The 15016-nt window shown below is 36.6% G+C and overlaps 2 protein-coding genes across 3 annotated transcripts in view; one reads left to right on the forward strand and one right to left on the reverse strand.

Annotated features, from left to right (window-relative positions):
- The window catches only part of cerk (ceramide kinase), a 46478-nt gene extending 37458 nt beyond the window's left edge, over window positions 1-9020 (reverse strand). The window contains exon 1 of the mRNA XM_015049044.1: window positions 8754-9020. Within this exon, the coding sequence (XP_014904530.1) occupies window positions 8754-8892 (139 nt within the window). The 5' untranslated portion in view covers window positions 8893-9020. The remainder of the gene's footprint in view (window positions 1-8753) is intronic.
- Window positions 9021-10736: 1716 nt separating this feature from the next.
- The window catches only part of tbc1d22a (TBC1 domain family, member 22a), a 136858-nt gene continuing 132578 nt past the window's right edge, over window positions 10737-15016 (forward strand). Inside the window, exons 1-2 of one of the 2 annotated variants that reach the window (XM_015049043.1) lie at window positions 10737-11166; window positions 11601-11657. In XM_015049043.1, the coding sequence (XP_014904529.1) occupies window positions 11105-11166; window positions 11601-11657 (119 nt within the window). In that variant the 5' untranslated portion in view covers window positions 10737-11104. The remainder of the gene's footprint in view (window positions 11167-11600; window positions 11658-15016) is intronic. The other variant, XM_015049042.1, reaches the window with a different exon arrangement.

A 15016-nucleotide genomic window follows, 5' to 3' on the forward strand; every position in this document is an offset into this window, starting at 1 on the left:
GTCTAGAGCATGTTCAAGATGTGGGGGAAAATAGCAAACATTGTGGTTTTGTTGCTTCAACTGTCCAATGACACAAGATATTTCTCACAGGGAGAACTGGCATAGTTTATATAAGACATCTACCTCCAATATTTTTGGTTTGCAACTAGCAAGGATTCTGAGAAAATAGAAAACTGTTTGTTTTGATATTAAGTTTCAATTGAGATGAAAAAAATAGATCTTTCCATCATGTATATGAAGCTCTGGTCCAAATCAGTCAAATACAGTTGAGTTTTCCTTCTGAAATCTGAAAGGATAATGTTGGGAAATCCAGATAAATATTCTCAATTGATAGAGAAAAACAGATTTCAGCTGCAAATCTGCACCATTCTTAGTCCAAAGACTTCTACTGAGGTTGAATGCAGAGATCCAAAATATATTAATGTTTCAAGCTTAAATTTTAATTTTGCTATGTTTCATTATAGTTCAACACCAAGTAGTGCATAATTAAATGTAAAGTAGATGATATTTAGTTTTTCTTTTTTTACTAATAAAGTCTGAAGAATGTGATTCATGTACTCCGATAGCCCAAAATAAAGTGTTGTGCAACCGATTGCCAGCAGAAGTCAAGATTTACTGAGTACCCAAATATTCTGCCCATGATTCAGTTTTAAATGAAGCTTCATGAACTGCACCTATTGGCTGCTCCACTTTAAAGTGTACCTCTGGGAACTATCCAACAAGAAAACAGTCAGATTTGCATTTTTGTGTCTGTTTTGCTTCCCAGATAAGAGAAATGTGTCACGTTTCACGCTGGGTGTTCTGCCGTTTTAACGGCATCCGATATTAGGTCAAACTCGGACAATGATCTAAAATGAAGACAGGTAAGCAATTTCTGTCTGTCATGGTGGGAGTTGTTGTTGGTTGGGAGTGAATATAACAATCTTTAGTCATGGATCATTTAGTTTCTCCATCCAGCACTGTGCACAGGAAGCACATGAGATGGATTACATGTGTGTGGGATTAGCTTTCATCACAGGTTTCTGACACAGATCCCGTAATCAGATTTTATAGGAAATGATGTTCTTTGAAAACTATTCAATAAACTCCTTCAAACTTTCATCCAGAATTCTTAAAACTACATCCACAATACCGAATACAGTTCATTTTGTAGCACTCCAAATGGATATCTCTTCACATAATAATAGGGCAGTAGGCGTGGACGTTTGCCACAGAAAGCCTAAATTAGTGGGGCTCATTTTTAAATATACGTGTATCATTACTAGAAGAATAAAGCGTTCAATTTTTGGTTACCAGGCCTTTCTGCAACAAAAAATGGTGAATTCAACTTTCAGACACTGGCCTACAGGCAATAATTATTTCCTCGAATAATGGAGTGCTGAGCTTTGTGTGACTGTAATAAAGCTTAGGAGGTCACCTAGATTTGTGCGCTTTGAGTAGAAATACTATCTGTCCTCTAATTCAGGTTCTTGGCTCAGGAGGAGGGCTATTGTTCAGAAACAGAAACTTAGGACTAAGTTGTTGCTCTTAGCGTAGAGCGGCATGGGAATCCATCACTGCATAATGCACCTATTAAGGTTGACCTAAATTCTCTGAAGCTGCAATAGTAGCATGACTATGCACACTGAAACCCTCTTATTTCTCCTGTGACATTTCAAATAGTCCACAAGAAAGTGCCAGTGGGTGTTGAAACTATTCATTTAGGAACTATTTCAGTTGTCTGTCAAAGTCTGTACCTCCTACATTTTAACTGATCTCTTCTCCTTGTAAACGTAAAATGTCGTTCAATTTGGAAAAGTCGTTTTGCTTAGTGAAGAATTAATAAATGTGTACAAGCAGTGAAGTATTGCACCAGTTTAGTCAATCAATATGCCAGAAATATTCAACATTCCACAAGCTGAATTCATCATACATTGAACCACGTTTGTAGTGCAGGACTGTTTTCTAGACAAAACAGGACATTTGTATTGAGTTACCCAAGACAATTAACACTTCTCTGACATTTTATAGATGAAACGTTCAAGCAAGAACATAATGAGTACATTAATCGATGGTGAAAATAATTGTTGAGAACAACCATACGCAAAACAAATGAGGTATATGTCGGCTTCAAGCGAGGATCACCCAAAGACCAAGATTGACAAGACCGTTGGGAGTGGTAAACAAACATTTTATCTCAAAGTTTACCACAATTAAACTCATTTAGTACAGAGTGCAGCACTGCTTTTAGGCTTGCTAAGGTGGATGAGATGCGTTGCCAAGTGCTGTGACAGTAGTTTAGCTGATGAGACTGACTGCTCTATGTAGGCTCCATATTTGTGAATATAGCTATTTCGTTAGCTAACCAAAGGACTGGATATGCTGAGAATCTTTATCTTGACACTATGGAGACTATTTGACTAAGTGGAAGCAGCAATGGAAGTGGTGGAAACGACTGCCACCCCATCAACCTTAACAACAATTAGTTACCATGGTGACTGAATGCATTCTGTAGGACATAAATTGCTGATCAAGAAGACAGTGGCTTTTTAGACAAATCAGTCCTGCTTCTTGGACATAGCGATGCATCATGACAGATGCTTCTCCTCTCCCAAATGTTACATACATCTTCAAATAATCTCCCTTAATTATGACATTACGACTACTGAATAATTCTAGTAGCCTGTAGGTTATTGTTTAACGGTGAAAACATATATGACCCGTTTAGGCAGAGACTTTGTGAGATTCTTGAAGGTATGCTGTGATTTCTGTAAGATCTTTAACTTGTCCCCTAAAAATGCCTGATCCAATAATTCATCACCTACAAACTCGTGCACGTCAAAGGAGTCCTGAATTATTTCTGCTATGTAGCACGATGCAGTATCCTGCTGAAAGATCTGCAGCCATTTTAGACTGTTCTGTGGCTTTGGTGCCTAAATGAACAACAAACCATGAAGCACTTTCCATTGCAATTTTTGGAAAATATCCTTGAGGTTTCTCTGAAGAGTAATTGTTCCTGTGCTGAGAATTACCAATGGGAAATAGCATTTGTTTGTTTGAGGATGCCGTGCATTAGTTTAACCTAACAACTGTGTGATGAGGGATTTTATTTCCCCTGATTTGATAAATATAACAGCACTAGTTTCAGTCAGGACTAACCTGATGAGAACCTGTGGGATCAGAGACTGCATTGTACCTCTAACAAGCACTTCTGACTGCAAGAGTGCCAGCATTCTGCTTATTATCCAGCTCATCCTGCTTTCCCAAAAACAAGGTGCTATCCTACCTGACAAGATTCCACGACATTGCTTCACATTCACATAAGATCTGAATTGCTTGTCATACACCTGGGGGTTTAAAAAGCCCAACAAGAGACGTTGTCTCATCAGCCCAGAAAAAAACAACAATGAGGTACAAATCAAAGACTTAGATCAGCAACACTGATTTTGATAAGAACACCATACCTGCAGGATTTCCATGTTTGCACAAGTGATTTTATGTTTATATTTATGCATATGATAATGATATTTCTGACAACGGGCTCCCCAGGCCTCACGTTCTCACAACAACAAGCTGTCATCGTATTCACATTCTGCTCTTGTTCTCGCCACCCCTCCCAGTACACAGTGGATCAGTTTGTAATCCCTTTATTGTTACTGTGGTTTTGCAGTGACAATGTGTGAGAGGACAAGCTACTGCAAGCTTAAGGAAATGCTCACTTGCTTTTGTAGGTGTTTGCATAGGCTGATGTCACTCCTGCACCACTTTTGCATCTTGCACTCCAAATGACACGTAACACGAGTGCGATGGACGAGATGAGATTTAACCGAGGGTGCGAAATTGATAAACCTGCTTATGTAGTTCGGAAAAACGCTCTCCTTTTTCTCTTTTTCTTTTTGTTAGAAGAAAAAAAAACCTTTCCCTGAGCCGGATTGAAGTTTCAGAACTACACAACAAACCACAGACACATGATTGCGTCGATTTAATTAGCTTCAGAGGTCAAACCCCTTAGGTAAATAATTGCAATCAATGCAACTGGAAATCCCTTAATGCTGCCAGTGTTGCGGCATACACCGTCACAATTTACCCCATACCCAGCTGTCATTTCCTGGCACTGTTTATTTCCCTGCATCTTTCGCGCTCTCCTCCTCTCTGCAGCCATCTCTCAGCACACAGACAGGCCTGTGCATTGAGCACCAGCTTTAGATTACAAAGCACAGATCTGCCTGGGTACACATGACAGTGAGCTGTCAAACAAGACATGCGGATTTCTCCCAGGCACAGCGGTGTTTGTTGAGCCAACGCTTTGGCAAACAGATGGAGAAGAAAGGACAACCAAGGAGGAAGGTATAGCAGGAGAACAGTCACTAGCGGTTCAATGAAACTTCAAGTTCACTTTGTGGAAAGTTCCAGTTAGAACAAGTTGGAGCGTATCGGTATATTCCAAATTCTTCTTCAAAATGTGGATTGGCGATACGATTATCGCGGTGCCTTAGCAATCCGGCAGGGTGTGTATTGATGACTTGTTAGAGATCACCTTAACTTGTCATTTGTTGACTTTTTTTAATAAGTTTCCAGTGTTTTTTCCAACATTATTTTTAGTAGAATTCATATCCTTAATAGAAGCCTTTGCTTCCAAGAAAAGGAGCTGCCAAATGTGACATCAAGAGACGAAACTTGTTACATTGGACTCATAACCAATTCCTGTAATGTACTTTAAAAGGAAGACCAGAATTTCTAGGAACTCACTTTTGCACTGAGGTACAAATATGACGTGGTGCATATTTGTTTCTTGGAATTTGAATGAAACAGTACAAGCTAAATAAGTGTTAATAATAAACCTGGAAATGGTAAGATGTTGGCTATTTGTGTAAACTTTACTGTCAGTATACACAAATAAAATTTATACGTTTTAAACTGGAGCTGTCACAATGGTTTTGCACACAATTTCTTGGAGGGCAAGTTATAAAAAAGAAAAAAAAGTGGGATCTAGAGACTAGTAGTGAACATTACTTGTTCCTGAGAAGTAGTCCAGACCGTACGGTTACATTTAGAAATCCTGCAGTTTCTTTTTCTAAATACCACAGGATCGAAACACAAATGCGTAGAAGAAAGGCAAAAAAAATAAAAATAAACACCCTAAGAAATGATTCACAAAAACCCATGTAGGTTATGTTTGGCTCTCTGTGTAGCCCTTCTTCATTTTAAGACTCAACCTGGCTGTGTTGTGGATAATAGAAACTTTTGCTTCCAAGAAAAGGAGGTGCAAGTGAGACTAAAGCGGCTGTCTCTTGATTCTGCGTAGCAGCGCGCCAATCGGGGCGTGATGGTGTTGCTTACTTGATCGGCGAGCTCAGGTTTGAAAAGAAAGCAACACCATCCAGTTATTCCTGCTCACCTGCCGAGTGACTTGACACCACTGCTGTAATCATAAACAAGTGCAGTCAGAGAACGGGAAGAAGCAGCGTTTGTGAAACACCGTCACTGGAAAGTAATTTCACAGCAGACCATTTCGAACGGGTCATTGGTTCTGTTTCAACAGCAGCAGATAAGTTATGAGGCAACGTTTGTTTGTCTGATGCAAACTATTGATTGTAAAATGTGTTTTTGTAATTGGACCAAAGCGTGCGTTTAAATCAGGAAACTTGGCTTATTGGATTTTGGTTGCAGTTTGATTACATCATTTTTAAGAGCATGAGAAAGGAGGATAGGCTGAGATAAGGATGGAGTGGGGATGAAAGAGAGCATCTTACACAAACTGATACATGAAACGTAGAGAATATTATTCAGTTAGCAGAGCATCAAGGCAACATGCAAAGGTAACAGTTTCTCAAATTAAATCTACACCAAACTATCCTTTTTATTGTACTAGTTTAGTCTATGTGAAAAGCTACAACAATTGAATAATAATTTGAACATTTTTTAGCTGGACTAAGTCGGAGTGCTTTGCATTGCAAACCTAAATTTCAATGTGTTTTATTGCAATTTTATCTTTTAACATCTTTGAAGAGAAGTAAAAATAATACATGATTTAGTTTTTTTTTTTTTTAGAAACTAAAACATACATGTCATTTTTTATTTCAACCCCTTAAATAAATCATAAATCCAGTAAAATGAAATGCCTTCAAATTAGCTAGCCTCAGGGTTCCCTCTCTGAGTCAATACTTTATACAGCAACTTTTTTGTTGGATCCTATTTAGGCCAGTATGGTGGCAGCATCCTGGTGGCGCCATGGAGACGAGCTTTGTGGATTTTGTTTAAGGGTATCAAAGTAGAAGGGAGCTGAACAAAATGCACACCACACTTTTCAGATATATATGTGTGTGTGTGTGTGTGTGTATGCATTCCATTCAGTGTTTATAATAGATCAGTCAATTTTTTTAATGGATTACATATATGTTTTATATATATATTTTTTAAATGCTATGAAGATCCCCTTTAGAATTACTGTGCAGAGGACAGCAGTGAATGTTTACTACTCTTTCCCAGTGTAAACACAGAAAAAGCCCTGCAGGAAGAAGAAGACTGGAAAGTTTGTGAAGCTCATTAATATATGCAAAGCTGCTGCGAGTGAAAACTGAGCCGCTCCTGTTTGGCTAAGTGCAAAGAGTTCAGGATGAAAAAACAAATCCACCTGTTGCCACGTTCTCATTCTATATAAAGCTAATCGATGGAAAAAAAAAAAAAATTCTATCAAATGCAAGAATCCTTTTGCTATTTGACTTTGAGCAAAGACGAGAATGTTTATTATTATTTTTTTATCAGTGGCGTTTAAACTTTTTAATTGGCCGAGAAGCATCCGTGTTCGATCCCTAAATCTGGTGTAAACTGACCTGCTCTTGTCCCTGCAATCACTGGCAGGATTTGATGAAGTCACGTCTAATGCTGACTCAATAAATGGAAGTCTTTATGGCAGGTTATTATAGGGCACTTGATACCACTTTGTGGAAGGTCAAGGGCTGGGTTCGAACCAAAGCGTACGGCGGCAGCTGTAATCACTCCACTCGATATGCTACAGTAATTGCCAAGCGAGGAAGCCATTTAGGTGAACAAACATTAGCTTCGGGGGGATATAGGAAGACCCGATGAAGTGGAAGTTGCCTGATAGGAATGACAGAAACATTTGGGGGGCTGTTTCCCATCCCCATTAAAAGTAAAGAGACACTAAAGGATCAGACCATTAAACCTGTGCATGCTGAGTTTAGCGCAGAGTGGGAAACAGCAGCTGGCTGTTAAAACTGTTTTGTTATTTGCCCAAAAAATGTGCTAAAAACAAAAATCTACCAAAACTCGTATTTTTGTACATATTCAAGTTTAAAGTTTCCAGCCTTTTTTTTTCATGGTTGGATTATTATTTTTTTTTTTTCATTCAGATGAAAAATGTTACTGAAAATAAAAATGTACCCCCTCAGAAACAAAGCTTTGATGACATCACAAAAGGCACTCAGCAGCTGATTAGTTATTTTGACATTTTAAACTTGTTGTTCACATGCTCTGAATCAAATTTCTTCAAATTTGATAGGCTGGATTACTTTCCCTCTGGTGATTTCATCAGCGCAAATAAACACAAAGCGTATGTTGTAGATTTCTATTCCTCAAAGTAGTTTTGTAGTAACTTTTTATTATTATATTATTATTGTTATTTCACATTTCCTACACTTAAATTAATCATTAAATTACCAATACAGGTACCCTGACCTATCAAAAATAGTAACAAACATCTGATTGAACATCCTGAGCAGCAATCACCTTGTGGCTAGCGCTGTTAGCCCTACCTACTGACTTTGATGAGTAAGGATGACGGTTAAAAAATTCAAGATATGGATCAACACATATTTAATCATGGATTTAGTAAATTATTTAGCCATTGTTTATTCCTGTGCTGTACAGTTAGTCCCAAAACTATTTATACCACTGGTAATATTACATTTAAGGTAAACTTTGAGTTTTACCAGCATGTTTCTTCTGACTGGAAAGTAATACTAACTCTTGAATTGGATGTGAATCTGTAGGGAGAGCTAAAGATTAGGGTGATGGCACGGAGTTCACTGACTAAAGACAGATGTCCAAAACAACACTGGAAACAAGAAAAAATATGCAATTATTATGCAGGCTTTATTACTGCAATGCTATTTTATTTCCTGAAATAAAATACTTTTCAAATCTAAGCTTTTCTGATTTAATTTATCACATTATCACAAATATTTAACTAACAGCTTAAGATTTGAATTGTGTCACTTGTGGTCCAAAATAGTATCTGGAACCTGATTTTGGAACGTGCATGAGAAATCTTTATATTATCTACTTAAAAAATAAATAAATAAATAAATAAATAAATAAATATATATATATATGATATTTTTTTAATACACTTAATAATGATAACATATTGGAGCTTCTTTTTTAAGCCCTCACTGGAGGAGTTTAAAATCACACTTAACAGTTTATGAATGAGTTAATGAATGACAGAGCCCTAGTTTCTTGTAAAGACCTGTGGCCTGTCTTGACAGTTATAACAAGCCCTTGTTACAACAGTTATATGACCCGACTCTTTCTCACTCTACATGTGTGTGAACCAGATAGGAAGCAAAAACGACTTTTGTTTCTGAGGAACATTAGTTACATGTAATGAAGGTCAACCAAGTGGAGGAAATGCAGCTTTGCAAATAGCAGTTTGCCATTTAGAAAGACAAAAAGCTGTAGTTGAATTTCACAGAACAAATACAAGTTGACATAATGCTGTTTCTCCAGTCATGTCCTTGTGTTTGCCTTACCTGATTCAGAAGTCCCAGAGCTCCGCTTACTGCTTTTCTCAATTTCCTTCCATGCAAGAACAGCCGGATAGAGAACAACTTCTACCTTTCTCTGCTTCTGAAAAAGCTCCGAGCAAATTATTTTGTCTTGGTTCTCCATGGTGTCTTTAGTTGTCGCAGTAACAAAATAAAAAACACAATCATTCCAACTTTGTTACGACCTGCGTAACGAAGAGCGTCCAGCGTCTGTGTTTTTTGGCGACTCCGGGTTGCGAAGTAGCCTATTATCAGACAGACGTCAACAAAGATCGTTGCGGAGAGATGACTCACTACGCCGTGACAAAAAAAAAAGAACAAAAAAAAGCGGTCCGCTTTCTATTATGATCACTTCTAATGACATGAATATAAAGTTGCCTTGCAAATAATTTCTATTTTGTCTCGTTACAACTACTCTCTTAAAAGAATGTGTTGTTTTACAACTAATTTTCTATGTTATCAAGTATACATCTGGTTTAGTTTTCTTTTTGTGTTCTCTTATTTCGAGGTCAGGGCACAAATTATATGCTAGACCATTGACCAATCAGATTACTTCTTAGATGTCTGCATTTCTGAAACTTTCCACAGGAAAAACAGTCAATTATAGCGTCCACCACTGTTTTTTCTTCTTTTGTTGTATTAGTTTAACAGAGACAATGTGCAATTTTTAAAAAAAAAAAAGTTACTTAAACATACTTTGCACCAGATTGAGTGTAAACTAGTTTTTTCTTTTCGTCTGTGGGGTTGATGTATTAAAATTATTTAACACAATTTTGTAAACAAGCACCATTTTTGTATTAAATAATTTTAACATTAACTTTTGTTGGTTTATTAGAACAGGAAATGTGTCTGAATTTTACACAGTACATCATTCTTACATAGACACATTATTGTGTTGGGTTTTGGCACAATTTGTGTTAACGTATTTGCTCTAAAAGTGTACGAAACCCTTCATAAGTAGATTCTGTTAGTGAGAAAAACATTTTATTCCGACACCCCAAATAAAACTGCCTTCAGAAGTCCTATTTTTCTATGTAGAAATTTAGCTGTTTTGTAAAGGCCTCACTGGTTTACAGAACATTATTGAAAAAAAAGTGTGATTAAGTCCTGGAAGCACACCGGACTGGCCAAGTAAAAAAGTTTTAAAGAAGTTTTAAAGCAGATTAGGCAATACAACTTTGAAGGTCAAGCAAAGAGAAAGAATTCAGTCACTGAGGGAAAAAAAGCAGTAAGAAGTGAAGTCTGGAATTTTCCATCAGCCATAAGAGGACACAGAAACATGCAGAAGAATGTGATCTGCCCAGATGAAAGCCACATTGAATTTTTAGTTCTTAATGCGAAGTGGTAGGAGAAAATTCTAACTCCACATTTCACTGAACACACTTTTTTTTTTTTTTTTTTTTTACCAGGATCAAGAAGCTGATGTGTTTTCATGGGACACAATTCTTGGAAATTTCTTCCCATTGTTGCACTGTTTGACATATAAATCAAAACAGGGCATAATATATTCCTAAGAGTAAAGTTAGTTTAAAAATTAAAGTAATGCTGCAAAAGCAAACTGGCAGCTTTCACAAGCATCACAGTAATGTAGGACAAAGTGAGTGCTCTTGTTTTTCCACATATCCATCCTCTATCAAATTGTCAATGTTAGGAAACTGACGTGTAGTAATGACTTAGGATTGTCTTTGTTTATACTTAAACAGCAAACACATATATAAATGTCTATATGCAAGAACAAATTATCAGTTATTTTTGCTCTCGTCTATGCTTTGAACAAACTTTAGGAAATATTCGTATTTGATAGTGCAGTTATCTTTAATTGGAGTTAGAAAAGTCGGTAAAGATGTACTTAGTTCGGTTGGTGACAAAAAAAGCACAAAACTGTTTCTGGTTATTAATTAAGGGTCCTAATTAATTTTTTTGTACAACATTCAGATTAATGAGCCTATTCTTAACTACTAAGCTCTTCAGCAACAATAAAACATTTGCAGATTATTTTTTTAAGGACAAACCGGTCCTCATGCTGGTTTTCTCCACAGATATATTTATGGGTGGTCTCCTAATCGAGACCCAGTCTGTAGTTTTAGTAAACATCGTGTCAACAGTCCATTGAAATCATTAAACAGGCGTACTCACTTGTGATTGGCTAACCAAAAGAAAGCGTCGCTCCAGCCAATCGCCGTCGCGCTTACTCGCCGATGCGGTAGTACCAACATGGCAGCTTTCTGAGTTTTGGAGGAGGAGAGCTGGAGTAAATACAGAGAAATTAAGCGTTTCTGAGACGAGGACAGGGTCAGGGAGCCTGAGCTCGAGACTTATTGGATTGTCGGCGGAAAATGTCGAGCGACGGGAACAAGAAACAGTTCTGGAAAAGAAACGCAGCCAAGGTTCCTGGCAGGTAAGTGACGTGTTCCCCCTTCTGCTGGCTAGCTTAGCAGAGCTAGCTTCTCTTAGTGGAGCTTCACACGCAGCTTTCACTTTAACTGAGGGCCTTAACGTTGTGCACAAAGTTGGCCAGTTTTGACTAAACTGACGTGGCACTGCTCATGTTACACTATTGCATTCTGTACCGCTTATATCTTCCTGCTCACAGCTGTCAAAGAGCTGCGATGCTAACATAGGCTAGCACCTTTTAAATCTGCCCGAAGTAGGTTCAAAGTTGTATCTGTTGCTACAGTCACTGACTGAATTATGAAAAGATGCATTATTATAGTAGTTTTCGTCTCCATAAATTGAAAACGTATCTTTTTGCACAGATTGAGGCAAGCATATTTAGCCTGAACGGATGAGTCCATTCATTTCCTTTTCTCTCTCTCTGCTTTACTTCCTCAGTATTCAGCATGTTTACGGCGCACAGCATCCACCTTTTGACCCGCTTCTTCATGCCAAGTGAGTTCAGATTCTTTCATCAGTGCTAGAAAAACGCGTTACAATCTTTTTGGAGTTGTTTAGGCACTTGATAATGTTTGTCATCTTCCATTTGCAAGATAAATCTAGGCTCTGGTGGCCCTCATTTCTTTAAGCCAATGAGCTTTTAGGATTTTATATACATTATCTATTAGACAGTCAGGATGTTTCTGGAAATTACTAAAATATATTTTTGGTTATACTTGACCCTTTAAGTTTGTGTTAACAGGTTTAAAGTATGCAATGTTCTGTTTTCTCTTTCTCCCAAATGATTTGCTTCATACTTACCGTGTGTTGAAAGTTTTTAGGGGTTTTATTTTCCAAAAATTATTCTTTAAATGTTTAAATAAGAGATATTAGAGACATTGGAGCTAAAACATCCAATCAAAGAACAAGTTTTGGACTGTTAGCATTGTCCATCAAAGTAAACCTCATCTGGAATAAATCTGATTTCAGATTTCAAAACTTTACCTTCCAAGCTGAAGAAGTGGGTAAAAATTAAACAAAATCAAACATATTTTTGATATTTAGCATTCTTTTAATAGACTGGGACCTGTCTGGTTTGCATCTCCACTTTGTATTAGATGGATGTATTTCGTGGCCACTATTTCTAAAGTGTACACATTTTGGAGTGAGACTCTGTAGAGTCAGCAAACTGGAGTCCATTCTGTTGCAACGACTCTGACACAAAATAAATAACCGAACGAAACCATATGAAAAGGAGGAAGTGGAAGTACAAGAGCCTCTGTTATAAAACTTGAAAGAAACACTTCTAGCTAGATCCACACAGAAACCAGTGAAGACCTTTTGTTGTGTGGGTAGTTCACTGTGTTCTCCAGATTCTTGGATACAAGTGAGATTGTTAACAAATGCAAACTTTTACATGCTCATTTTTTTCCCCCTCAGAAGTTTTCAGATGTAATCTTACAAGTTTACTACAGTATTTGAGGACAAGGTGCAGCTTTTGCCTCACCATTTACCTTTGTTGCTACGCTCTTAATCACAGTTTGATTTACAACATGGATATGTTTGTTTGTTTTTTTTTGTTCCAGGTTTTATACAAATTTTATTGAGTCTTTTCTGATTTTTCCTTTTTTTATGTACACTAAAGCACAGCAGGGGAACTTACCAATGTTTGAATTAATAAATGGGTTTGAGGTGTTTATTATGTTTTGATTCATTACTCCTAATGGAGTACCATTTCATACCGATAAGGAGGCAATTTCTTACCTATTAACTGTTGTATATCAGTTAATTTCTTTAGATATTCAGATTAATTGTTGAATTAAATAGTCCTTTGGAAATAAATATGTAAATCTCTTGTATATTACATTTTTTGTGTGTGTTTTTCCCCCCAATAGATTGTACAACCTATTGTCATTGATTATGTCTCTGATCCTCATTTAGCCCAGATAAACCAAATGATCTGAGAATGGCTTCCTGTTGGTAGATATTATTCAAGTTTCACAACCAGATTTCCAATCAATATTCAATAAGTAGATGATGTCAAATTACTTCAAATGGACCTCCCTGGTGTTTCGATTGTTTTCCCACTCCAAAATATGTTTGAACTTACTGGGATCAAATTAAAAGAAGCCACTTCAACCTCTTGATGACATTGCTGAAAATGATGGCAGCCACGCCCAAGTCAAGAATGTGAAACGGTTTGTTGTGCCAGTTGACATGAACAAAAACTGGGACGACATGGGCAAGACTTTAATACATGTTAGGAATGTCATACGGCGGGTCCTGCAGGATAGCTCTGGTGCCCTATTGGTTAGTAATTGTTCTGAAGTCTCGCTGGAACCAACGCTACAAGAAAATCTTGTTTCCAAAGAACAAAACATTTCAGATTTATTTTTGACACACAAGATTTAGTCTTGTTAAGTGAAAACAAGATGTTGCATAATCTCTGACAGACGTTGGTGGGAGTGTGTAACTGTGTTATGCATATGGCTTACCTTCCCAGATATATTTATTACATGGAAGTAGTAAATATTAAAGCATTCTAGCAGATGTTGTCATATATCTATTTTCTAAAGCTTTGATTTATAGATTTTTTTGTTTTTGATGCCAACTTATCTTTTAAAACTGTGGATTTGCTGACCGCTTGAATGTTTGTATTCATATTTGCAAATAACGCATTACACATTTTATAGTCATAAAATTTCTGTCTAATGTGGATTTATTTTTAACAAGCAGCCGGATAAATAATCTTCATCTTTTTTCTTTTCCTTTCATGAAAAAAAAATATAGAATTATGTTTGCACTTCTAGAAACTTTAAATTGATTATATTCTGTAATTTAAAATCATGTACTACTTTTGCATGGCTTATATCATTGTAACAACCTGAAATTCCTTTTTTTTTTTTCCCCACAAAATTGTGTTTTGTTTTGTTTAAAAAAAAAAATGTAGTTGTGATGCTACAGGTTCACATCACAGCTTACTGTAAGTGCGATATGGATTATGTATCGTTACTGAGCCTTTGTTTATGTTTCGTCACATTCGGCAGGAGTATCTCAAAACTGAAATTAGGAAAGGCTTTGGAATCGCTCCTTTTTGATATTGAATCACTGTAACATAGCAAAATGTCAAACGATAACGGAAAAACAGAAGCGATTAAATGTTTATTCTCAATGACCGACAGACGGAAAACCCCTGGCAATGACGAAGTAAAAACGGTCAATTATTCAGTAATTATAATCTTCTTTCTTCTCGTTGATGTTTAATCATGTAGATTTCTACAGAGGAATTGGGTTTAATTTGTTTTCAGTTTTTATGTCATTGTGTAGGTTCACACTTTCTCTTTCTTCCAATCACGGTGATAGCAAGTCTGTGTGGCTGCATTTCTGTTTGTTCTTTATTATGGTAATTGTTGGCTTTGTAAGAAGTCGGAGCACATTCTTCCCTTCACACCATCCTCCCAAGTGAAAGGTTGAGTTTAATTAAATCTCTTTTGCGATGATTGTTTTCATTTTACCTTTTTTTTTTGCAGCTACTTAAAGTATGGAATACAGTAAAAAATGTTTACCATTTGTCATTCAATGCTGGTGATGCACTTTTCAGCTTCAATGTTTTAAGCTTAGTTAGAATTAAGAGCATAAACATTAATGTTCAGTGTATGGATGGCTGCTTCACTGCATTATATTTCAATTACATAAATATGACTGTAACCTTTGAATATTTCCCACTCCATGTATTTTTTGGCCAGACTGAAAATGTTTATCGTCATATTTTAGAGGCGGAAAACTCAAAACAGAAAGTAATCAAAGATGGACACTTTTTTTTTTTTTTTTTTTTTTTTTTTTTTTTTATTGGAAAAAAAAATTTTAAAACTTTA

The sequence above is a fragment of the Poecilia latipinna genome, unplaced genomic scaffold, assembly GCF_001443285.1.
Source record: "Poecilia latipinna isolate Pla-1442-1.1 unplaced genomic scaffold, P_latipinna-1.0 Scaffold921, whole genome shotgun sequence".
NCBI lineage: Eukaryota > Metazoa > Chordata > Actinopteri > Cyprinodontiformes > Poeciliidae > Poecilia > Poecilia latipinna.